At 39.9% G+C, this 26,094-nt stretch overlaps 1 protein-coding gene across 1 annotated transcript in view; it reads left to right on the top strand.

Annotated features, from left to right (window-relative positions):
* ZBED1 (zinc finger BED-type containing 1) overlaps window positions 1–26,094 on the top strand; it is a 180,599-nt gene that overhangs the window by 46,759 nt on the left and 107,746 nt on the right. Inside the window, exons 2-3 of the mRNA XM_080376064.1 lie at window positions 3,746–3,853; window positions 18,151–18,219. Coding sequence (XP_080232190.1) covers window positions 3,746–3,853; window positions 18,151–18,219 — 177 coding nt within the window. The remainder of the gene's footprint in view (window positions 1–3,745; window positions 3,854–18,150; window positions 18,220–26,094) is intronic.

The following is a 26,094-nucleotide window of genomic DNA, read 5'->3' as shown; positions in this document are numbered from 1 at the left end:
GCTGGCTTACACATGCAGCCTGGATTTGATCTTGACCACTTTTATCGGTGTAAGAACCAACAGTGTCTCATTTTCATGGAGATTCATTTTACATTAAGGTATTTGTCTCGGTGGAAACAGTACACCTTTTCTGCAGATTAAAATTAAGAATAATAAAAATAAAAGTTAAGAATTAATTGATGGGGTTATTTTGTTGGGTTTTTTTTTGCTTGTTTTGTTTTTTCCTCCCCCCTGCCCCCAGCTCTGAAAGATGCATTTCAGTTTTTCTCTTTGTCTTTCCTGTTTGGCTGCAGTGAGCTGATACACTGAGATGTGACATGCAGTGTTGTGTCTATTCAAAACCATGCTATGTAGAAGCTGTATACTGTACCTGCTGTAAATAAAATGGATACTGGCCATTCATATATGTGTCTGCAGCCCTCATTTCTCCCTCCCTGGGTGCTTCCTTAGCCCGTTGGAGCTAGCTGCCACAAACAGGCCTGTTTTAAAGCTCTCTGTAATATAGGATCTTGCTGAATGCATCTCTGCAGTGGAGTCTGTGCATCTGTCCTGCTCTTCATTGCAGGTTCGTAATGTACCTGATTTGAGTGGCTGCTGGGACCAAAAATTGTCCTGTTCTTTGCAGTCCTCATGGACAGGGTAGGACCAGGCATTTTCTTTCATTGTCCTGTGCTAAGCGCCATTTCACCGCTGTGATACCTGTTACCGCTTTGCTCTTCTGACTTCCCATTTTTCCTTCGTGTTATTGCGCCTTCCCCAGTCCTGACTTCTTTTTCTCCTTTTCTTTCATCCATTTCTTCTAAGTGAATTAATTTTGCACTGAAATGTCACTTCTTATTCAATAGGTAGCTATAGTGGTGCAGTAATGGAAATGAGTGGCAGCACCAGTATGCAACACGCAAAATCCAAATGTCAGGTTGGCAGTGTGGTGAGAGGCCTAAAGGAAAGCAATTTCTCTTGAACAAATTCCTTTTGTTGGTGTTGGAGTATGTTTTTTCAGCTATAGTGAAATAAACAAAAATGGGAATGACTTCATTTTCCTTGTTTCTCCAGATTCTATACTGAAATGCACAGGTGAAAGGGGATGAAGGATAAATGGGGAGAAAGAGTTCTGGGGAGGAAGCAAGCCTCTCATTTGTGCAACTCGCTCTATTGTATCAGCAGAATTTTCAATGTAGTTTATGATTGGATTAACTAAACTTTAAAAAAAAAATTGCTTAGTGGACTTCAGATCACATTTTCGCCTTCTAGCTGACGTTTTCTTTACAAGTACATATGCAGTTGTCACATGCAAAATTCACACGAGTATCTGTCGTGGCCAGAAATGGCCTTTCCTGCTTTAACACCAAGGCAATGCCAGTGCTCCCTGTATAGATTTAAAGCTGTTTGACCCCTTGGGAGAGGCCTCAGAATGGCTCTTGCAGCATGGGCTTGACTGAGTGAAGAGGGATTTGCTTTGCAAGAATTCATTTTTCACTAGAAAAATGTTAACTTGAACTTTTTGACCTAACAAAAGCTCAAAAAATAGTTTGTTTCAGATTTGTCTGCCGTCTTGCAGAGTATTGCTGTGTTCCCAGTTATGAGACAGTCGTGTCTCCTCTCAATTCACCTTTGGTACAAGGCAATGTGCTCTTGTTTTCTTGTGTTCTAAAATGTTGAACAGTGGGCATGTACTGGTCCCCCTTTTTATGAACGCAAATCATTCAGGCAATGATTTTTCACTCCATGGCTGAAAGGACTTGACATTGTATGTCCTTGACAAATTTCAAGTGTATTTGGTCATGCTGAGGCACAAAGACTGTTCACATAGAGGTGACAACTTGTTTCACACTAAGAACTTTCATTTTTCTTCCTCTTTAAAGTCTTTATTTCCAGTCTGCATTTTCAAAAACTCCAAAAATGTATTTTTTTCCTTTTGTTTTCTGCTTCACTGGCAGAGAACAGACCAGGAAAACATAATCTAAAAGGGCCAAGTCTGGTAAAGTAATAAGCAATTAAGAAATACTACCCCGAGTGGACGACTTACCCAAGTTAGTGTCAGGTCTAGCTTTAGTTTCTAGGCTTAACTATTGAAAAGAACGTGGGCATTTTATTTAGAGTTTGTTATGAAAAGTATTTTTGGTGGAAATTGCAGGACTGCTTGTAACTAAACTGAAGCCCTTTGGGAAAGCTCTTGCGAAAGTTTTATTTAGCTCAGATTATATGTATTAGGAAACCTACATGCATGGCTATCACTGTAACAGGAATTAACTTTCAGATAGTTGCAACCAATTCTCACTCTGCATGGATGGGAAGAATCACGTCATTACCTGAAGAGAACAGAAATTCATGTTGAATTGTGCTGGAAAGAACTATGTGTTTCAGAAAAGGTGAAATCTGGGTCCTTTTTGAAGTTACTGTGAAGGAAGCGGCTTGTGCCAGCACCAGTTCTGTCTTTCATAACCATGTAAAATATGAGTTTATGTTGTATGACAAAGCAATCCCCTAAAAACCTAGAAATCAAAATTGAAAGTCCTTTGATAGATTAAAGTCTTTTTAACATTTTTTTTATCTGTAATTTTGCCTATGGACACTGCACCATGGCAAGATAAAATATTCAGCGCCGTTTTCTCCGTACAGATACCTAGCAGCTTCTTCTAAAAAGCAGACAGAAATTCACCTTGGTCACCTGAAGACCACATGGTACTTCACATGAAAGATTCGCCACCTCATAAAAAAATCATATTTGATATTTGACCTAATTTGTGTGTTCCACAAGCAGTTAGATTAAAATGCCTTTGCTCTCCTTTGGTGGGAGGGCTCCCTCCATCCTGGAGAGATGCGGTGGGCAACCCACAGCTGACATGAGAGCTCACAGTCAGGATGGTGGCCGCCCTGCTGGGGCCATCCCAGCCACTTTTTGGCTCATTTGGTGGTCAAAGGGCTGCCTGGGGACACAGGCCGTAGGTCTAAGCATCCCCTAGCAGAGGGCCTTTGAGGAATGAGCCCTGCCTGCTGGGCTGCACGTTGCCCTGGGTTAAGGAGCTTTTGTTGGGGTGCAGGTGGTGTGGGGCCGACTGTGGGCATCAGGGGTGCTGGCTTCTGCAGGAGAGGGATGGGATGGATGGGAAAAGTTGTTGGGGGTTTTCATGCAGAGAATTGCTCCCTCCTTATCTGGGGGCAGGACCCTGTGATTTTCAATGGGGAGAGTGCTCAGTTATGCAGGTAAATTAGGTCAGCTGGCTCCTGCCCTTTAGAGATGTCATCTGCGGCTGAGCTCTTTGCTATTTCCCCCATGCTACTGGCCTGTCCTTCATCATTTAAGAAGTCTTCAGGATATCGTGCTGCCGATAATTAATTTTTTTTCCCTGTATGCATGGAGTAAACCATCCCTGAGCTGACTTGTAACAGCTGTCACCTTGCTCTGTAACAAAGTTAAGGTGAAAATTTTAAAGGCCAGATTGCTGCAGTATGATGACATGCATGCAAATAGAAATGGGAAACTTCCTAAACTGGGTGCTTGTCTTTTGTGTCATCAACCTCAGTCTTTTGTGATCTGTTAATACTGGAAAATTATAGCGCAGTAAATAATGGCAGATGCTCAATAGTTTTTATTTCCATACAGAGTCTGCTTCTGAGATTGTTTACTGGCCTGGCTTGAGTAGTCTGCTAAGTATATACGTCTTTAAAATACTTTTTAACTTCTTAATTGCGTTACTATTGTGAACTAATCTTTTTTTTTTTGTTATTTTTTTTCTTCATATAGTTTTCCCTACACAAAATGGAAAGGTTGCTATAGTGACTGGAGGGGCTAAAGGAATTGGTTATCAAACTGTGAAGCATTTGGCAAGACTTGGCATGCACGTTATAATAGGTAAAGTCATTATTTTGTTAATATTAATATACTTTTTGTTTTGGAAAGTAATTTTTTTTTTCTTTTAAGGATTATTTTCTTTCCAGCATAAGTAAAGATATGGCAGGGGAAGGTAAGAGATACTTTTGCTGGCATTTAGCACAAATAAAGGTTTGATTTATGTTTTGCTTTGCAAGATCTTGAAGAACAGTGGATGGGATTTTTTTTTTCTGCAGAACTTGGAAGAGTTGAACTACCTTATATAAGAAGTAAACAATAAGGTCATGAAAAAAACTTAAAAATATGGATATTACAAAAATAGTTTGTTATCTTAGTACTGGGGGTGGACTATGCTTCAACATTAGGGTACACATGTTCACTGAGGAAAACTAATGAAAGCCTTGAAGGAGTATTCCAATGTGTTGTGGGGGGTGATCTGTGTTATAAGGGCAGACGAAGCCCTTATAACTTTATCCATGTAAACATTGCACATTTACTTCTCAGTTTGTCACTGTAGGTGACCTTTATAGGCAAGGCAAGAAATTAAATACCCAGAGAGGTTCATGTCTAAGATGGGCTGGACAACTCACCTTCTGGAGGTGCCTGCTTTCCTCCATTCCTAATATAGAGTGTATAGAGTCATAGAATCATTTAGGTTAGAAAAGACTTTTAAGATGATCTCAAAGTCCAACCATTAACTGCCAAGTCCACCACTAAACCATGTCCTTAAGCACTGCATGTATGCATTTTTAAACACTTCCAGGGGTGTTGATTCCACCACCTCCTTGGGCAGCCTGTTCCAATGCTTGACCACCCTTTCAGTGATGAAATTTTTCCTAATATTCAATCTAAACCTACCCTGATGCAACTTGAGGCTGTTTCCTCTTGTGCTGTCACTTGTTATCTGGAAGAAGAGTCCTACCCACACCTGCCTGCAACCTCCTTTCAGGTAGTTGTAGAGAGCAACAAGGTCCCCCCCGAGCCTCCTTGTCTCCAGAATAAACAACCCCAGTTCCCTCAGCCGCTCCTCATAAGCCTTGTGCTCCAGACCCTCCACCAGCCCCGTTGCCCTTCTCTGGGTATTAGACTAAGACATCTAACATTAGGATAGGTGAATTTCTGTAGGAACTTCAAAAATGTCCTGATTTCACAATTTCTTCTCTTTACTACAGACAATATTATTGAGACTTTTTTCCTATTTTTTAAAGCTTTCTATACTATATATATGCACTAATGTGTCTACTAAATCTGTCTGTAACTTCTTGAATACTCATATGTTTAAATGCTACATTTTCTTCCCTTCGTCTTTCTTTAACTAGATTTTTTTACCTAAACCACTGTAACTTTTATACCATAAGGTCACTGAAGGTTGGTATTTCATAATAGACTAGCAAGGTGGTGATGCCGTTTTATTTAGCTTTTATACAGAGTGTGCGCTCTCTAAGATTTTGTATACACATCTAAAAAAAGGTACAACCCACAACAAACAAGAAACAAGAGCATGATAGCCATAGCATCTTTAGTCTGGTGCAGTCAGTAATGCTAATGGAGTTGCCCTGGAATCATACAGGTGTAATGCAGAATACCACTTACTCATGCATATTTTAATAGATGTGTCAAAACCAAGCATCTGCAAAATGCAAGCAGATGCTGCTGTATGTAGCTAGATGCTAGATGTAGCTAATGTAGCTAGACATAGCTAATGATGTCAGCATTAATATTTCACTAAAGAAGTTGCTTTTCATATTTAAGATGGACTGCAAAAATGTACTTGGGAAAACAAAAAGGCCAATTTTCTTCTCTTTGCATAGGTCATGGAAGCATAGAACATTGCTTTTTTGAAGACTTATTTTATACCACTTAATTTTTAGGGTATTTCATGCAGCAAAATTCAATGTGAGATCTTTGGGAAAGGGAAGGTGATATCTAATTACAAAATCTCCAAATAAGCTGATTTTTTTCAGCTCACAGTCACCCCCTCATACATCCCATTCACTCACACACCCATGCTCTCACAACCACGAAGATGTGTGCACTCACGTGCTCTGCTGAGCATCACTGGTGTGCAGCGTGGGAAAAGGTATGACAGCTACTGAGTTCTTAGCCTGTGTCTGTGGTTCCTCTTGATTGGAGATGACAGGCTAGTTTATGGACAGATCTTTTATGCCCTTTAGGAGTCATCAGCTCTCAGTATGTTTTTACTTGTCTGGAGTATATAGGCTATGCCTATATCCTATTTTCTGGGTGGGTTAACGGGAAAAGTAATAGTATGGGTGATATGCTGCAATCTGGATGTTATCCTCCTGGTGGCACAGTGCATGGTCATCTGCTGGCAAGTCCTCTGTGCCTTGACATAAACAACACAGGAACAGTGTCCTGGAAAAATGTCCTTTATTTTCAATAAGGGGGATTCTTGTAGCTCTTTGGTCTGCTCGCTCTTCTGGTGCTTACAGACACAAACACTTCCATTCACTCTTTGATCGTACCAACCTTAATCTTTGCATTATGAATGTCTACAAATGTAAATTAATGGAATTAATTATAGGAAGCATTTGATAAATAAGATTTTCAACTGATTCAATTATTTCAGGTAAACTCTGACCTAAACACTGAGCCTGGTGAGCCACAGCCATCCTTTTTGCCTGTGAAATTCTTCAGAGCAGAGGCCCTGTCAGAAGAACGGAACGTCTCAGGCTTTGTTCCAACTGCAAGATTAAAACAGTCTCAAAAGCACATTAAATGCAATGACCTTCCATCCTTGTTGCTAACTGTTGCTCCCAAGTGTCCAGAGTAGGCTTAAAATACTTGCTGGCACATAGGGATGTGTTGGCACATTCCGCTTCAGGCCACGCGAGCAAAGATTTAAGCCTCAAAAATCTGACAGCAAGTGTGCTCTGTTCTAGAAATGTTTTCACCCTATGTTTGTATATAGGCATAAACTCTGAAATAAGTGTGGATGTTAGGTGAATTTGGACTTGCAAGGGAGACTTATGCGTAGCTCACAGTCAGTCCTGTCCATTCACTGATGGGCTTTCCCATTACAGGGACTTTAGCGATAAAGAATGCTATCCCTGCTGCGGGCAAATGAGTCAGACCTGAATGTCTGATGTGAAGATGATTCACAATTTGTGATGGATGTGATTTTGACACTGTTTGACGTTTTAGAGGAGTAGATGTTTGAAGTAACTTACTTTTAGATGAAATCTACCAATGGAATGAGGAAAACAAATAAGCAGAAAGCCTGTTACCTGGTGGAACATGGATAGGCGCTGTATGAGAGGTCAGTGTGCTCGCTCAGGGCATTTTCAGGAAGCCGTTGCATAGTGCTTTCGCGGCTCCTTCCTTTCCAGTCCCAGCACTGGTGCATGAGACCCCTTTCTCCCACTGGCACTCTCCCTCGGTGCATGCTGCTCACCCTGCCCTCAGCCTCTCGCTGGGAAAAAGGCTGGTGTGTATGCTGGAACACTGAAAGTAATTTTCTATGGGTTTCTTTGATAGATTTCATTGAGACTTTCTGCCAGGCTGCAATAGCATTACTTACAGGCAAGAGGGCTTTTACTTTAGGAAGATCTCATGACAGACCGCAGACTCTTGGTAGGGAAAGCTACTGCCAGTGGTGAGTCTTCAGAGTCAAGCCAGCAGGCAGCTCCCACTCCCTCCTATGCAGTATTCTACTTGATAAATAAACTTGCTATTTCATTTTCAGAGAAAGAAGTTAAATGACACACTCTTTTGATGCAGTCACTGACCAGTGACTGATATTGAAGATGGTGTTTTGTGCACACTTACAAATAAATATGCTTTTACGAGTAAGGATGTTGAAAATGAAGGCATCCTGGTCATTTTTATGACCCCACAGTCATAAAACCCAGTAGGCTCAGCTCTGGTTCACAGAGCTGGCCAACGTTTTGTGTCTGAATTTAGACTGATTAGAAATGTAAACTCTTCATATTCCTTCCGTCTTTCACCACTGCATTTTAATTTTAAGAGAATTCTGTGAGTGCATGTTAAAATTGTCTTTAAAAAAGAGACCTTCAGTTTGATTTTTCCTTTTTTTCTCAGTACATTAATAAAAGAAGGCTGGAAAATATGCATGATAGTGACAAATATAATAACTAATCTATATCTTTGATAATCCTGCCTGATAATGGTGAATGAGAAAGATTTCCAGCTCGATAATGTTATGCATATGCTGCTTGGTATAAAACACCAGGTTCAGGAGAGTGTAATCAATCTTTAGTGTCTTAGTATATCAGTGTCACAGTTTTCTAAGACAGGCACACATTCTGAAGGAAACAGCCTCATTATATTTATATATATGCGTATATATTCAAGGGACTTATTTGAGCCATGCAATTTTGGAATAAATAAATGTAGTTCCATCACCAGACTCAGCACTTCTGTGTGACCTCTGTAAGCCCTGCAGGACACCAAGCAAGAGATATTTCTGTCACTTCTTTCATTCACATTCGGCTCCGATTTTCAAACTGGACTCTCTGCGCTATAAATCGTACAATTCTTATGTTGAATAACACTGCAGAGTGGCTTTAGAAGGATAATTAAACCCTCTCAAGATGGTGCAATTCTTCATTTTCAAAGACGGTTTGATTTAATTTCTATTACTGAAAATTTATATGAGATACTTTAATAGTCTTTTCTCACTATACATAGATGTATGAGGTGCTTGAGTTATATTTTTTTCTAGAAAAATATTTATCTTCCTAGTTGTTTGGCCTAAATGAGTTACAGAGTTAGTCAGGAAGTGCCAGAAAGTTACCAGCCTTTTAAAAGTGGGTAATTGTTTCCTTTTTCTGGTATGGACATCAAGTAAATGTGTGCAGATCTCCTTATAATTGTAATTTACTTAAGTTTTTAGAGTTACCAGTACACTGTAATCAGGGTTATGAAGAACTGTACTTACAGTGCTGTCTGTTATTCGTCCACGACGCATGTGCACACAGCCATGCACAGCCACACACAGCCTTCCAAATGTATAAGAATTTTGTTGAACACTTAAGTTCCTAATTTTTATTTGAAAACTGTCACTCTCCTTGCTTTAAAGACTTTTTCCTTTTTAAAAAATGTATTTGTTTATGTTTATTAATTTTGAACATTCCACCTATAAATTTTATAGGTTTCTTTTATAATTGGCAGTGGTTTAAGACTTCTTATTAACAAATTCCTTGCAACATTCCTTGGGACATTTAATACTATTATTAAAATAATGACAAACATCTGAAAAGTTGCTTAGAGAACAAGAATTCTCTTTTGGGCGGTAAATCTCAAGTAGAAATATAAGTCAATCAACTGTGCAGGTGAATTGCATAGTAAAATGCTTTGATTAACTGAGCTCAACTGTCATGTGGATGAGAGAGAGTTGGGTTTATATGGTTTGTTTGGATTTCTAGAAAGCTTAAAGCAAAATTCTTAAGGCTGTTAAGGACACTGCTGAGCCCAAAGGGTAAGTACAAATGCCATTATGTTCATACAAAATTGCATGTTATGACAGACAATAGACATAAATGTTTATTTTCTTAGTAGAGGGTGTTACCACAGGAGTTCAACAGGGATATGTGTGTTCAACATGTAATTTTAGAGGAGGAGCAAATAGTGAAGAGACAAGTCTTTCAAATTGTATTAAATTATTCAGGGTAATAAAGACCAGGGATGTGTGTGAAGAATTGCAGGAAGACCATAAGAAGCTGAGTGTAGAAAGGCATGTGCAAGTCCATGTAGATTAATACAGTGATGGACATGAGGAAAAATCCAGAAAAAACTCCAGAAAAAGAAAGGATGAGTTCTGTGTTGACCATCATCACTTTGGAGGAAGATCTTGGGGTTGAAGTAGATCATTCTATGAAAACTCAATATGCTCAAGAGCTTCCAAAACCCAAACCAAATATTAGAAATCATTAGAAGAGGAAGAAACAAAACAGACAACATACGTTGATTCAACTATGAATCCTTGGTGTGCCAGCACCTTAAATGCTGTTTTTAGTTCTGGTTTGCCTATTTCAAAATGGATAGCATAAAATTTTAAAGGGTTTAGAGGAAAATGAGCTTAACGAGAGTGTGGAGAAGCATCCTTATAAGGAACAACCAAACGGGCTTGGAGTCTTCAATCCGAAAATCTGTTCTGTAGAGGCACCACCATTCACTGTCTCTTCTAAAAGAAGTATGTAAAATGAGCAGCAAAAAGAATACAGTGCTTATGAGATATGGAGATTATTCCAAACTCAGTATAAATACAGTACCACCCATCAGAAAATAAATTAAAACAGTCTGAACCAAGCCACTATGATTAAAACCAAAATTCCTCAATAGCATAGCATTTCTGGACTAGCATCTTCTGCATAGGACCTTAAATCCCCCTTAGTATAGGAAAAGTGTAAGGTGGACAAATAGGAGTTTTGGGCAGTTTTAGAAAGCATGCTGTGCATAGTCCAGTGAGTGTGAATTATATTTTGAAAAAAAATGTCAGGCATTATAAAAAAAATAGGGCTAAATATGTGATGATAAATTTTGGAAGAGTCGGTGCGGTTTTTCTAGACATTTGATTTGTTAATTGAGCATTTATTAAATGCTTTGAAGAATTCAGCAACTGTGTGAATTAATTTAGCCTTGATTTTCAAAAGCTTTTGGCAAGGTTCATGCCAAAAGATTTTAAAGTGGCTAGGTTGTCTTGAGATAAAAGAAAGTTCTCTTGTAGATTAGCAACTGATTAAGAGACAGAAAACGATATTTAGGAATTGTCAGCTTTGGGACGGAGTAAATGGACCCCTGATCCCATAGGTGTATGTTCAGTACATATATAAAAGATAGATACAGAAAAAAGGGTGAACAGTGAGATGATGCATTTTTTGCAAATATGTTTAGGATGGTCAAATTAATTCGACTTTTGATAATTAAGGGATTTGACCTTCTGACACACAAGGAGAAGCTGAAAGAGCTGGGACTGTTCAGCCTGGAGAGGAGAGGGCTCAGGGGGACCTTGTCCATGTGTGTTAATACCCAATGGAGACATTAAAGAAGATGGAGCCAGGGTCGGCTCAGTGGTGCCCATGACTGGACAAGAGGCAATGGGCGCAAACCAAAACACAAGAAAATTCATTTTGTGTAAGGAAACACTTTATTATATTGAGGGTGGTCAAATACTGGCACAGGCTGCCCAGAGAGGTTGTGGAGTCTCCATCCTTGGAGATACTCAAAACCTGACTGGACATGGTCCTGGGCAACCAGCTGTAGCAGGGTGTGGGACTGGATGGTCTCCAGAGGTGCCTTGTGAAATATTAACTGCTGTGAAGAGTGGGGAATGATCTCACAGAGTTGAATGTTTCAGTTTTGAAAGGATGGATAAATATAGTGTCAGTAAGTGCAAATACTGCATACGAGGAAAACCAACCACACCTATATATTTCACAAGAACAGGATCTAAATTCACTACTGCCACTCAAAAAAAAGAAAATAATAAAAATTAAAAATTGTGATTTACTGTTGAAAGCTGTCTGCACAACATCTTTGATAATTAATGCCACTCATAAAGGCGAATAAAATCTTAGTACTTAGCAGAAAAGAAGTTGAAAACAGGACAGGAATTGTCCCTCTTCCTTTGTAGAAATCATTGGTCCATCCTGTTGGGAATACTCAAAAGGAGTCTGGTAGGGCTGGAAAAAACGAGAAAGGGATGGTGAGGAGGACGGATGGCTCTGTGCAAGGTGGGGCTAATAAACAAAAGTTCTTCCACTTGCAAACAGATGACTCAGGTGTGATATCGTACGATTATGAATGGTATAGAGAAAGTGAATGAGAAGTGGTTATTCCCTGTGTTATTGTACACAAAGTAGAGAACATCCATCAAAATAAAAAACAAACAAACAAACCACTGAAGTGCAACTTTTTTCATGTAATTCAGTGTCATTAAATGACAGAGCCTGTTATCCCAGAACCCTTTGGTGGCCAAGTGCTTGAATGAATTGAAGGTGCAGTTAGATGAAGTAGGGGAGAACAGGTTCATTGAGAGGCTCCGTGTGACCTTGTGAGCTTTGATTCAGTAGATCTTTGAAACTTCTTGCTACTGGGAGGGTGTTTTGCTGACTGGCTGAATACCTAGCAAAAGTGAATTCCAAATCAAATATAAGAACAAATGCAGTTTATTATATTACACTATAAAGGAAAAAAATAGCATGCAATATGATAAAAGGAAACTACTAGTTATTATGCACTATATGATAAAAGAGCAATAGGAATGAAGCATCAGATCATTACTGCAAAGTGTTACAGAGACTAAGAAAAGGATACATCACCATTTACCACCTTAACACCATCCAGGCCCACACTTCAGCTGGGAAGCCCCGTTGCAGTCAGCGCCAGTAGTCTCTTGGTAATGGGGAAAATTCCTGCATGGTGCGTCCGTCCATAGGCGAGGCTTCTGGCCCGGCCCTGGAGCTTGCCCGCCTTTATACTAAGTGAAAAACAAAAATAGTTTACACACCTAGTGTATGCAAACTTTTAAGTTTAGGTTAAGCGCAGGTGTGCACCATCTCATGATCTGTAAGGTTCATGTACGCCGGGGACGTTGGCCAGATGCCCGAGTGCGGCGGGGTTACTGTCATGACACAGCTGCACACAGTATTTATCGTCTGGATGTTCCTGCTCATATCCTGCTTTCTGTGGGGGCTCAAGACAAACACCACCTGCTCATTGAAGTTGTCCTTGAGCTCCCTGAACTCACTGTTCAAGTCAAGCGATCCCTAGTTAAAGACAAAGGCTTTTTCATAAGCAGTAATCTATTTAATAAATTTCCACCACCGAGGGTGTACTGGAAAATGCCATTCCTAGACTTACTGCTGTCACTTACACCTTTTCCTTAATCACCTGCTACAGGTTAGCGTTGGAAACAGGGCACTTGTCTAGGTGTATCTTTGGTTTGGTTCTTAACTTGTTGGAACAGGTGGGCTGCTGAAACCTAGGGCAAGAATGGTAATGTCTTTTCTCTTTGCAAGCCGACATCTTCCTGCTTACCCAGTTTTGGTTCTTTTCTCAAAGGAACACTTACAACGTATTTTTTCCTTTCATGTCAAAAAAGCATGTGTTTAATTGTGACTGCTGTATGATGAACAGAATGGCAAAAGATGTGTGGTATCTTTAGGCGTAAGGGAGCTTTGTATCACTTTCTCAAAGTTTTTTTACACCAGGCCACATCCTTATATCCAGCTTTACTGAATAAGAAATTCATGACTTGCAAGTTTTATGGGTGAGACCCAAGATCTATATTCCTTTTTCCTAAACAAGATTTTTATTTGTTTTGTTCATTTATTTATTTATTTATTTATTTTAATTGAAGACATTATAGATTCCTTTAAAAAACACTCATATTGTAGTACTGAGTTCAAATTTCTTATCCTCAGAGCTTTTCAGGGGCATTCATTCCTCTCTCCTAGCCATATGTTATTTGTTGTACAGTGCCATCCACCCTCACAAAATCATAATCCTTATAACACCAGCTGATTGGACTTTGGTTTTCTCTTGAGGCTTTGGGTGCCCTTGCAAGCCCTGTCTTCAGGCTGGCATTCCAGTGAAATCAGTTCCACTTCAGTCACAATGAGGATTATGCTACTCTGATTAGGCACCTTAATTAAAATTTCCAGTTGGAATCTTTCTTATGTTCTGTTGCACAAAGACACCAAACCATCACCCTCTGCAACTCCTTAATCGGATGGTATATATTTATACAGAATTTATTACCATACCACCAAATTCTCCTGGAAATGCACATGTGCATTAGAGTTTATGGGCATGACTTCTAAACTCTAATTACTTGAAGTGATCCGGAGGGAGCTGGGAGGGCCATGGAGCAGCCTGTGAACCCTGGAAAGTTGTTCATCGTTTTAGGGATTAACTGATATGTCATTATCACTAAATAAGTCAAGGGAGGAGTGTTTGTCTCGGGCAGACAGGTTCCCCAGGCACTGGTGGCGAGGGGGTCATGCTTGCAGCAGCTGGGGTGTGTGTGGGGAGGGGATGAGCTGGCAGTGGGCAGCTCACCCTGCCTCCGCTCCTGGGGTTTATCGCAGGCTGAGGGGTATCTTGGTGCACAGGGTGGCTCCTGGGCTTCAGGCTGGAGGAGTTGGGTCTTCCTCTGGACCACCAACCACATCCTGGGTGGTTTGCATCTTCTTCATGTTCATCTCAAAAAGTTTTTATTTGTGTTTCAGTTTTGTGTTGTCTTGCTGAAAGTCAGGAAATTCTGCCCCTGCTAACTTTGGTAAGCAAGGGCTTTTTGGTTTTTGTGGGTTTATTCTCTCCAGGCAACCTTAAGCTTTACAGGCTTGTTTATAGTTGTTTATAGACTATTTTAAAATTCTTTATAATGCCCCACAGTATGTTCCCTTGAAATATCAAGATTGCAGATTCCTGTATTTGCAAAACACCCATTGGAACAGATCTTGCTTTTTTATTGAGATCAATTTTGTACATAAATTATGAGCGTGAGTAGCAGTTACTCTTTTGGAGAGGGTTTCACATTCAAAGAAATCAAAAATATTGTATGAAGAATACATGTAGATCTATCAGGAACCCTTAACTAGTTTTAGTGTAAATGGTTCCTGTGCTGCGTTTCTATGGGCTGTGGTTTTGCCATCCTTATTCAGGCTGAGCAATCCTCTGTGATATTCCTACTGAAATCCCTGAAATAACTTTCAGAGTTAGCATCTGCTTAAGTGATTAAGATGAAAGAGCCAGACCTTTGGGGTAAGATCCAAAGCCTATTGCTGCTGATAAGATTTTTTCTATGTACTTCTGTGGCAGCTTTAGATCAACATGCTTTGACTTGTGGCATTTATGTAGATGAATGTTGAAGAGGAGAATCAATTTTTTTGACTAAAGGTTGTATTTAAATCTATTTTCCATCTTTTTTTTTTCAACATAAATTTCAGTATTTTATATATTATAAAATATATATATTATATTATATATATAATATATATTATTATAATATATATATTATAATTTTTCATGCCATTAAAATGATATCTTATTTTATATAGGTGCATCCATTCAGACTTGAATTTATTTTTATGTTATTAGTTTTATTTTCAGAATTGATTGTTGTCAGCATTGTTATTCAATCAGTCTCATCTGAATTTTTCACTATTCTGCTGGGGCCAAGTAGAAGGAAAACATCAGATAGGGCACTGAACAGCTTGCATAAACAGTTCTTGAGACAGCTATATCTATTTTGAGTTCCCAATAGACACTTTAAATTAGCATGAAAAGCAAGATTATTACAGTTTTGGGTACTTTGATGATCTAAGCTCTCAAGACATTGAATCCCCTTTTTCTCAAAGCTTTTGTTCAGACTCCCTCACTGCATAAAAAACAAGGTCTGCCTTCCTTTTCTTATCCTTCCTTCCAAACCACTTGAATCCAGAGTGGGCAAATCTTACACTGCTAATAGTGCTTAAAATGGATAAACTCTGGCATGGATAAATTCTGGCATGCTGAATGTGGGAAAATTATGGTGAATCACTGGCAAAAAGTCCAGCCAGAGGATTCTCCTGTGTATCACAAAGGTTTTTAAAGAGTCACTGCAAATATGCTACTGAGGATCTAAACCAGCCGGTGATCAGAATTTGACCCTTGTAGTAGTCAGCTGTCCCCCTCCGTAGTTTAGAATGCTGTACTCCAGTACACTTGAAGGTTGTGCCCCTTAGCGACCCATCCTCATCAAGACTGTTATTACAAATTATTTTTGATTTTTTCCCCCGCCTAAAGCTGATTGTGTTAGCTCGGTGACTTAACAAGTGTTTTTTTGAATTTTGAATAATTAATGTAGCACTTAAGAGTAGGCTGTTCTTTTTGATGCTTACCACTCACTTTGCTTAGAGGATCCCAGAAGGATGCAGTGGAAGAGAAGCAGTACAACAGTGCCATGTCCCTTTCCTCTCCCACCCATCCTCAGCAAGGGGATGCTGTTCTCCTTAAGCTAACTCAGAAGCACAGATTACTCTCTCAGGCCTATGGTATCTTTCTGATATATGTGTCTTTGAACTTTTTGCAAGGATTTTGGTAATTTTATTCAGTGTCTTTATTCTTTCTTACAGGATTTTCTTTGAAAGAAGTATTTCAAAAGCCTCTATTACAGTAGTAGCTTTCCAGTTTTGTGATACTCCAGCCTCCAGAATCTGGTTTTCAAACTCTCTGTTGAATCAGGCTGGAAGCAGACATCTGAAGTGACTGTTTAGCAAAATAATTATTTTTTCCCAGTGGTCTAGAGTGAAAAATATGCAAATATGAATAAAATTAGCTCATTTGGAAGGCACTGAGCTTTAATGAATAACCATTTATATAACAGCAAAATAAAGCAAATTAAAATTTGTTGTGAACACAAGCTCTTTTAAAAGGACAAATTAAGTGAACATACTGAGAGTTAAATCAAGACACTGGAGGCTTTAGTAAGCCTGTTCTCTGCGTGAGGAGTGCTGAATGAAGGAGGAATCAAACAAGACCTGCACAGAATTGGCACCAAAGTATTTTTGTTTCTAGCCTAACTCTATATAATAACACACTGAGTTTGAAATCTTACTCAAGTACATCACTTGAGGTGAAACAATGAGGAGAATTGATCTCTTGCCCATAACCCTTGTACACAGATTTCCTCATAAACATCAGTTTCACTGGAGGGTTTGTTTGTTGATGCTGCATCTATATCTGGAAATTAGCATCAAGCTGGGTGTTTCTGATCTGTGCAAGGCTGGATGGTTTTAAAGGGGAAAAAAAAGAACAACAGCAAGAAGGAAATACTGCAAATGTCTGCTTTGGTTTTTGTTTTTTGTTTTTTGTTTTTTTTTTTTTTCCCTTCTTGGTCAGTCTAAGCAATGTAATTCCATAGTTAATGGAATTTATAGGGAACAGTACAAGACCGGTATAACTCTAGGTTTTATGTGAGAATTATTTTCTCTGCAGTATCTAAATGTCTTTATCTTGGCTGTATTTATGTAAATATTGACTCTTCTTGCATATCATGAAAACAAAGATGTGTTGCAAGTCATTTTTTACTGCAGAAGCACAGCAAAAACTCCATCCTCAACAGAATGCATTAGCCTACCTCCTCAAAGTGGTCAGGTTGTACCAAAAATCTCCACTCGGTGCTGTGAGCCTTCAGCTAGTGCAACCGATGAATGACACATGATCTGTCTCAAAGAGCTTACTCCCACTCTTTGAACATATTCTCTGTGAGATCAAGTGAGTCCAGTTTAATGGCACTATAAAGCATGTTCTAACATCTTAAGGTAAATACGAGCATGTACCAGCTAACGTGAGCAGGAGGTTGAACCAGATGACCTCCTGAGGTCCTTTCCATCTCCAACTTATTCTGTGACGCTGTGATTCTTTCCTTGTCTTTGATAGAGATGATTCACTGTTACTAAAAACAAGTGAGAAAAAAAAGTGGAGAGCCTGAAATTTCTGCTGCACAAGTGAATGAAAGGATGGGACACTTGTAGAGTGGCACAAGATAAAGCCTGTATAGAAACCAAGGCAGAGGTTTATATCATCCAGAAAAGAAGGCAGCAACTTCATGAAGTTCATAAGAGATATCAGTATTTGTATCCAACTTAGATAATAAACAATAGGTATTTTGATGTGTCATGATATGGGAAACATTTGTGGATGGATAAATGGAATGTTAAGCTTAATTTTTAAAATGTAACTTGTACTACCAAGCAGAATATTTTGTTTCTGCTTGTGTTTTTTCCTTATAAAAAAATTGCTTGTGTTTTTTGCAGTCATAAAAAAAATTGCCAAACATAAGTCAGACAACTATTAACTGTGCACCTAAGCTGTATGGAACAAAAGGCATTTATTTGATGCTTACTCATATTTTATGCTCGTGCTAGTAAAACCTTTCCTGAGCATTTGAGCCAGGGTAGTGGGGCCTTTCCTCCAGCTGTAAAAGTCTTCATTTCAGAAAAAGAGTGAGGGGAGGTCTGCTCTAACCTATAGTGAAGCTTTTGTAGAATCTGGATGTGATGACGGTTCACTTGGCTCACAGATTCCTGTCTCAGTTCTGCTGGGCCAGCCAGCAGGTGGTCCTATCTTGTGTGAATAAGTGAGACAAACCTGCAGAACTTGTGTGAACAGCAGTGCATTTGTACAGCCCTCTTCGAAAACCTCAGCTATCTGATGGTCACAAATCGTGCCTTTTCACTAAAACTTCATACTGGTTTTATACTGTGGCTAACACTTCATAGTGACATGCTTATGTTCACTGTCCTTAAGTTGACTGCATTGCTAATCTTCCATTTTTTGTATTGTAACAGCTGGAAACAGTGAGAGTGAGGGCCAAGCAGCGGTGAGGAAAATACAAGAAGAAACTTTGACTGGAAAAGGTACCATACTATATCCTTTTCTTTAAGTAACTCTATTCCTCTCTTTTGCTGGCATCTTCTTTTATATGAGGTCCCCTTGTTCATTGTTAAACTTTTTTTTTTTTTTTTTAGTTTGGGAAAACTACTTCTTAAAGTAAAACTGACAACAGGGATAAAATGAGTAGGATATTTTAAATTTTGTTTGATTTCTTTACTGTGTGTCATTGCAAAAGGGCTGCCTGCAACTTACAGTCTGCCTGCGTGTGTGTATGGGCACAATGATTTAATAGCTGGGCAGAAAATCAGAATACTAGTCATTTCTGCTAAGGGCAGCATGATAGCAGGTAAGAGTGGGTGTACTCTTTGTCATTGCTGGTCTTGCCTCCCATCATGTTTATAATCCCATAAAAGAGTGGGTGCTTTTTGGGGTAAAAGGTTTCTAAAAGAACATGGATGCCCACCTGGGTTATTTGACCCATGTCGAGAGCTTATAGTCCTTCAAAAAATAAAACTGTTTCCTTAAAAATAGATGGACTTTTCATATCAAGCCAAAATTCCTATGTTTTTGTGGTTCTGCTGTTTGGGGTTTTTTAATCTGATGAGTGGTCATGTCAGAGGAGGCAAGGAGAGCATAGGTTGATGACTATGAGAAAAGGGATATTGTGCATTATCTGCTGTGTGATTATAATTTGCAATTTATGATGGAGGTTAGTGCATCTAATATTTCCATCTTTTGGATTCAATGGGTCTAGTTCCTAGCAGCATATGATGATTCACTGCTGCCACTTTGATGTATCATTTCTTGGCACAATAATAGGGCAGTGCTGCTACTCCACCCTATTTAGGATCTTCATGGCTTCTTCTGAGATGTAATTCTGTTTTTGTGCCTCTAATAATTACTGTTATGATCATCAAAATGCATTAATTATTGTGTTAAAAAACGCTTTCATTAAGATTTATCTTTTGACTTAAATAAATGTGCGCCCATAGCCTCAGGACACATGTATGCTAGTTAAAAGCATCATAAATTAAGGCATAGTGAGAAGGATCATGAAAGGATAAAGGTAATTATTACATCATTTAAATATTTTGCTAGAAGTTTCTGTACAGAGACCAAAACTATTTGGAATTGTTTACATCATGTGACCTTGGTGAAGCTGAATAAACCAGTGTCTTTCTTATTTTCTCATGTCTGTGTGATCACAAGCTTTTCTAGCACCCCAGTCTTTCTTGATTTTTCTGCTTGAAGTAAGCTGTAACCTTCAGTTATAAACTTTGTCAGGATACAACTGGCAGTTTGAGGAAGCTGAAAGTGTATCTAAAGTTGACTGAAGCTGTTCCTCATTGTAATTATAATGACGGAAGCTTTAGTAATCTCAGGTCCTGGCAGGGCTGACCTTAAAACAAACTGGAAAAGTACTGCCTTTACAGAATTTCTCACTGGCTGAGGGATATTTGTTTGCAAGTGCATTAACCTGTACAAAGGGCTTGTGGGAGTCTGAACAGCAGTCCTGTGTTACTGCTTACCAACGAATTTGCACTGTCCTTTGTAATGGGATGTGTGTGTAGATACTGTGACCAAGACTAGGCTGTGCAAATGTATCACCTTTTCAAAAGCTGCAGTTCAGTATCTGCATAAAAATATTATCAGTAATGTTGACCCTCCTGCCCCCCCCCCCCCTATTTCTGAGCATTTTTCATGGCCCATATGAAAAAACTGCCTGCAGAAACTGTTCCCATCTGGAATAAGGGACTCTTGTGGAAGAACTACTCAACGATGTTGCTGGGCACAGCGTGATCAAGGATTGGGACAATATAGTTATCCTTCTTTTACTATGGGCAATATATATGAGTGGGTGCCATCAGTTTGCTATTCAGATCTCAGATCTCTAATAAAAAGGAAATCTCCTTGCTTGTTAGTAGGTTAGACAGCAAAAGGGAGCAAAGGACCTTGTCCTCTCCTTGTTGCCTGGCTGAGCCATACATAGCACAAACATCCCCAGAGACAGCTCTGGGAAAGGCCAGGCTCGTTGAATGCATGTGATTAGTGTTTTTAAGGCAGTATCATCCTTCTTTGTTTTGTCCCACTGTCTGTCTGGGGCTCTGTCTGCCATCTAAAGGTAGGTAGTTTTACTTGACATAATCTACACTTACTTCAGGGACAAGCGAGAGTCAGAGCATGTACAAAAGTGATTCCTGTGAAACAGCTGATGAGCAATAACATGTTAGCAGTTTCAGAGGAAGATAAAGGATAATAATAAAAAGGTTGTGCACACAGTTGATGCTTTATTGCAGCAGCATGGCAAGACATGAAGAAAGGACTGACAACATTTCTGAATAAGGGAGGCAGGAAGCCTGGTTTCCCATGCTGGAGGCATTCAAATGAAAGCCAGTGCCAAAAGATGGTAGAGTATTGGAGAGGAAAGCAGTTGCAGCCATTCCTCTACAAGGCAGCAATGCTAAAGGACACAGATAATCTCAGCAATGTATCACATCACCTCTTCCTACCACCCATCCTCTCCCACGGTCCTTGGTTCCTCTCCATGCTGGTTCCAGACTGTTTAGGTGTCCTCAGTTTTGGGTCTCTGTGCTGAGTTACCTATTGCTAAGTGTAAAAAGTGAGGAAGGACGTGGGCAGCTGAGTGAAAGAGAATAAGGTACAGGTCCTTGGGGCATGATAGACACAATTCGCTTGACCATCAGAACCTCCTCCATGATAAAGCAATCAAAGCCCTCAGATATCCAGAACAGACCAGAAGAAGTGCTGCATTGTCATTAAAATTATCACATAGTCACTATTTCCAAAAGACCAAGGGCAACAGATTGCTACGCTCTGAATCATAAAGCTGGGAGAAGCCAGAATGATGTGGGCATTTATCTTGCTTCCATTTGTTCAATTGGGAATTTGTGCTGTTAATAGTAGCAATTATATGGCTGGGAAAATTGTAGATGGCGAGGGATTGCCACAGAGATATTCTAATTGTGTAAGTCTCTAATTTACGCGTAGGGTGTGTCTGTGTCAGTGTGTTTGTTGGTTAGATGAGGAGAACGCTTTCCAGGCAATGCTCAGCTGTTGCCCGCTTGCTGAGCGCGGGTTTGCATCGGGAAGGGCACCGCACGTCCTGACCTGGATGCAATTTGGACAGCACTAGGCTGGGAGGTGAGCTGCAGCAGTAACAGACTGTTAGTGCACAGGAGCAAACCTGCAGCTTATCTGAACGAGGAGTCCCCGTGACCTGTCCCTATGTCAGGTCCCCCTAGAGATTAACTTAGACTGATCCAAACCGCTTGTTAATGTAGCCATAATCATAGTTACCAGTCTACAAACTACATCGAATTATAGATTTGGGAAGTTTCTGTGATAAAATCAACTCTCAAAGATACTAGAAAAAATCTTTCCATGTACATAACAGAGTATATCTCCTGATTAAGTTACCCTCAGTTTACATCTTTGCAAATGAGAGCTGGTTTTAGCCTGGTGATTACAAACATACAAATGTTGGAAACTAATATATAAACATGAATGAAAGCTTCATTCATTCCAGCATACGTTCATGAATGCCAATGGAATCAGCAATTAGCAAAAGTTTATGCATAAATATCACTTAGCACAGTATCCAGGAAAGGCTCTCACAATTACAGTGTAGGAGCTGGAGTTGCAACTAGACTCAAAGGAGAAAAAAATTCAAAGTCAGTGAGAAAACAGGGTGTAAAAGTCATATTAAGCACAGACCCCTTCAAAAGGAGAAGCCTGTGTTTAATCACACCCAACATTTTTGTGGCAATTCAAATAAAACCACAATTATAAAACTACACACTAAATCCACAGCATTCATGAGACTTCCATTTGAAGCCAGGTGAGAAAGGAAGAAGAGACTTTCTCCCTCAGAGTCAGAGGAATGCAGAGGTTAGCACGGTGGTAACCAAATTTGTCATTTACAGTCTGACCCACATCAAGACTGTGGGCCAAGCAGTAGGAGGAATGATATTGCCTTAAAAACACTGCAATTCGCATGCATTCAACAAGCCTGGCTTTTTCCCAGAGCTTTCTCTTGGGACGTTTGTGCTACATATGGCTCAGCCAAGGAATAAGGAGATGACAAGGTCTCTTGCTGCCTTTTACAGTACAACCTGCTACTGAGCAAGGATATTTTCCTTATTATTAGAGATCGAAGAGTTAACCCAAAAGAAGAAGGGGTAATCTAGCTGAGAGGCACCAAGCATAACTGTAGAATAACTCATGGGTGGTTCCCCTGCTGATGCTCGCTGTATGTCAGGCACCAATTTTAACAAGACGGTCCATGTTTTTCTGCCCTGTTTGGTTTTGGCTTTCCCTGCAGGCTAGAAGAAGTCAGCTGCTGAGAGTTCCCAAATTCCCAAACTTTTAGATTGGTTTATGCCCCAGAGTCAGTTGTGTTATTTGCAGCACGTGGGCCAATGTTGCATAAGGCAGTTCAGCAAAGACTGATGCCTTGACAAAATGTGCAGAAGTGTCACCCAGGACTTTTTCCTAGACATGGTATGTCAAAGATGGCTGTATGGAAGTGATCATCCAAGTGGTCAAAAATAGTAGAAAATATTTGTGGTCGAAATGTATTTCTATAAGTGCACTTTATGCATGTGTGACTTTATGCTTGCTTGTGTCAGAATTGCTTTGTATGGTGTAGTTTTGAGGTGTAAAAGCATAACATCCTGAGCTTCTGGCAAGACCTAATGGGGCTACTTTGTCCCTTCTACCACATCCTGCCATTGGCATATCCTTTCTCTACTACTGCCAATGCTGGAAGATCTGTAGGATTGGTTTAAAAAGTTTCCTAGCAACAACAGTGCCATTTCCATCTACATGGTTTCTTTTTTTTATGCTGGTGCATTACCTCCAGTATTTAGCTTTGGCAGGCCAAGGACTGCCCTCAGTTACAGTTGTACAACTGAGCGCCAGGCCTATGAAGATAGGGTGGTGATATGAGCGAGGGGTAAAGAAGTCTCGATCTATGTAGGGCCCTGTGTGGAACTGTGGAGCTCTTCTGCATTGTCATTTGATGATGGCTATAAGAACCTTGCCTAAACATTAACTTCCTTTTCTTTCTGTAGCCTCATCTATGGTTATATCAAGTATATTCCAGCCATATGAAAGCATTTGAACCTTGAAAAGTGCTGGATATGTTAAACCTCACCTAAGTCTGTAAGGACTGGATCCTCCAGGTGCTTAAGGGATGGAAGACCCCTTTCTAGAGTCTCAGTCAGTCATGCAGGGGCTAATACAGTTTCTCTGCACTCATAGCACTTCCGTCCCTTACCCAGTAAAGTTGATGACTTTTTGCTCCGTATTAAGTAGGGAAGATTTTATTCCACAGTAAGCTATCTCCAGAGCCCTCTCAATAATTCAGGGGAAAAGTTTGCAAGTCAATTGTCCTGCTTTTCTGTTTGTTTTACATAATACTTTCATACAAAAACATGGTTAAATTCATAAATCCTGCTTGCTTGTGGTTTTTTTTTTGTGTTGGACTTTTGACTTTCAGTGTAACATGTTACGAGATTTTTCCTTCAGTGCTTGCAGACAGTGAAAACAATAGTTTCCCCTATTTTTTGTGTTTCTGAAGACACCTTAGAAATTGAGCTGTCATGTTAACAGGGTGGCAATTCAGACATTAAGAACAATACGAATGTGGTTCACAGAACTAAAGAAGAGCTGCAGATCTGGATAGGAGATGGAGATAAAGTCTTTCAAATATAAAATGTATTCATAATGCAGGCACAAGCTCTGCCTGTTTCCTAAATTCCCATTTCCATTGGAAATGTGAAACGTATTTCATTAACAGGCTCTTCCACTAGGAAACATGATTTTCTCATATTCAAATTATTTCTAATTGAAACTTAGAGACAAAGAAGTGCACAGGTGTAGCTGTAGGCAGAATAGCAAAGTCCTTTCAGATGTCTTGAAACGATTTTCTGACTGTAAATCACCAAAACTTTGTGAGACTAGTGGGACCAGAGCTCCGAGGATAGGATTTTGCTGATTGTGCTGCCCTACTGAAGGCAATGTGAAGAAAGGGAATTTCAAAATGAAATAGCCTCTGCAAGGCCTGAAAAAGCTCCCATTTCACCCTTTTCCAGGATTTTGATCCTTTTATGTACCTGTAGAGCCATGATGTCAAGCAGTGGCCCGATAAAGGTGCTTCTGGTTTGACACCTCCCATAGTATGCCATTATTTTGTCCAGCCTGAGCAATAGTTGCAGGCAGGTTGTATGAGCTATTTTCTAGACATTGTTTGTTCTCAAGAAAATTGCCTTACTGAAAGATAAAGCTAAGAAAAAGGCAATTTGTTTTCTCTCTAAAATGCTTTCATATCTGTCTTCCAAGATCTACTTTATATAGTCCTAGCTTCTGTGGGTTACATGTAGGGCTTTATAAGTTAATTTCCTTGTAACAAGTAGAATATGTTTTGTGGAGATGACAACACAAGCCTTCTATGCTAGGGATCCAGCTGCTAGGAGCATGGAGAACTTGTGGCCTGAAGTAAACATGGGAAAAGCAGAGCCTATATTTGAAGCACTTACAGTCTGTGGACGTAACCTTCCAGGGGTGAGCTGACGTGAAAGGACAGGCTGTGGTCTACCTGAGCATGCAGGCAGTGCTTGGTCTTCCCTCATCAGCTCCATCCTTGCAGCAGTACAGCGAGGCTCCAGAGATAGCACAGCCAGAGTGAAGCCTCTGCACCTCTGAAGGGCCAACACTAGTGTGTCCGTGCTTGCCTTGTGTTTCAAGGGACATTTTTCAGTGGCAAAGAATCAAAGCTCTGAACAGATGTCCCAGTTCTGAAATGAGTTGTGAGCCAGGCCGTTTGCAGTGGTGCCCAGTGACAGGAGCAGAGGCAATGGGCACAAACTGAAATGCAAGGAATCCCATTTCAAAATAGGAAAACTTTTTTTAGCATAAAGGCTATTGGATATTGGCACAGGCTGGCCAGAGAGCTTGTAGAGTCTCCATCCTGGGAGAGGCTCAGAATCCATCTGGACACAGTCCTGGGCAGCTGGCTCCAGGTTCCTGCCTGAGCAGGGACTGGGACTGGACAATCTGCAGACCTGCCTTCCAGCCTCAACCACCATGTAACTGCGAGTCTTTGAAATTTTAGCAGTGAAAACCACACAAAATCCTATCTGCTTCGTTTCTCCAGCCCTGAATACAAATACTGTAAATAGGCAGATTTCTGGACTGTAGGATCTTCAAGGAATTTTATCAGTGTTCGTACAGTGCCCATAATAAGTCTCTTGGACACAGACAGAGGTAAGAGCAACAGTAATTTGACCATAATGCAGTCTTAGGAAATGGGTATTTGAGAAACCCATCTGTGCAGGTAAAAAAACCCATTCTGTGGAAAAAGAGGGAAGGAGTGTAGGAACACTGATGCTGAGAGCAATAATCTGTGTGAGAAGGCCAGGAAATATTGCCCATGACTCTGGAGCAGCTTGCCCTTCTTGTTATTTTTTTCTATGCAAGGTGTATACTAATATGTTTTATTTTGAGACCTAAATTTCAAAACCTAAGTTTCAAATAGAATGTGTTCAAGATGACATGACTCTTGACATCACTGTCACGTTTTCACAATCTGAGTGGAAATTAGCATGGTCACGTGCACTTTGAAACCCTTCTCTGCCTGTGTAAAGGCTTACAGGAAACGCGTAATGCCAGCATTTTTTATAGTCTTTTCTGGTACTTGGTGCTAGAAGATCTTGCTTGTAAGAAGAAAAACAAACACCCCTAAGGAGACTGGTAAACAGCTAACATGAGAATCATTAGATGTCTAATAATCATGTCTGGATTTGCATTTTTCCTCTTAAATTGTGGCGGTGTTTCTGGACAAGATGATGTGAACTGTTACCAGCACCTGATTAATT

This window comes from Falco punctatus (assembly GCF_963210335.1).
Source record: "Falco punctatus genome assembly, chromosome: 2".
Lineage (NCBI taxonomy): Eukaryota > Metazoa > Chordata > Aves > Falconiformes > Falconidae > Falco > Falco punctatus.
The sequence above is the reverse complement of the archived record's forward strand: the minus strand, read 5'-3'. Positions and strand labels throughout refer to the sequence as shown.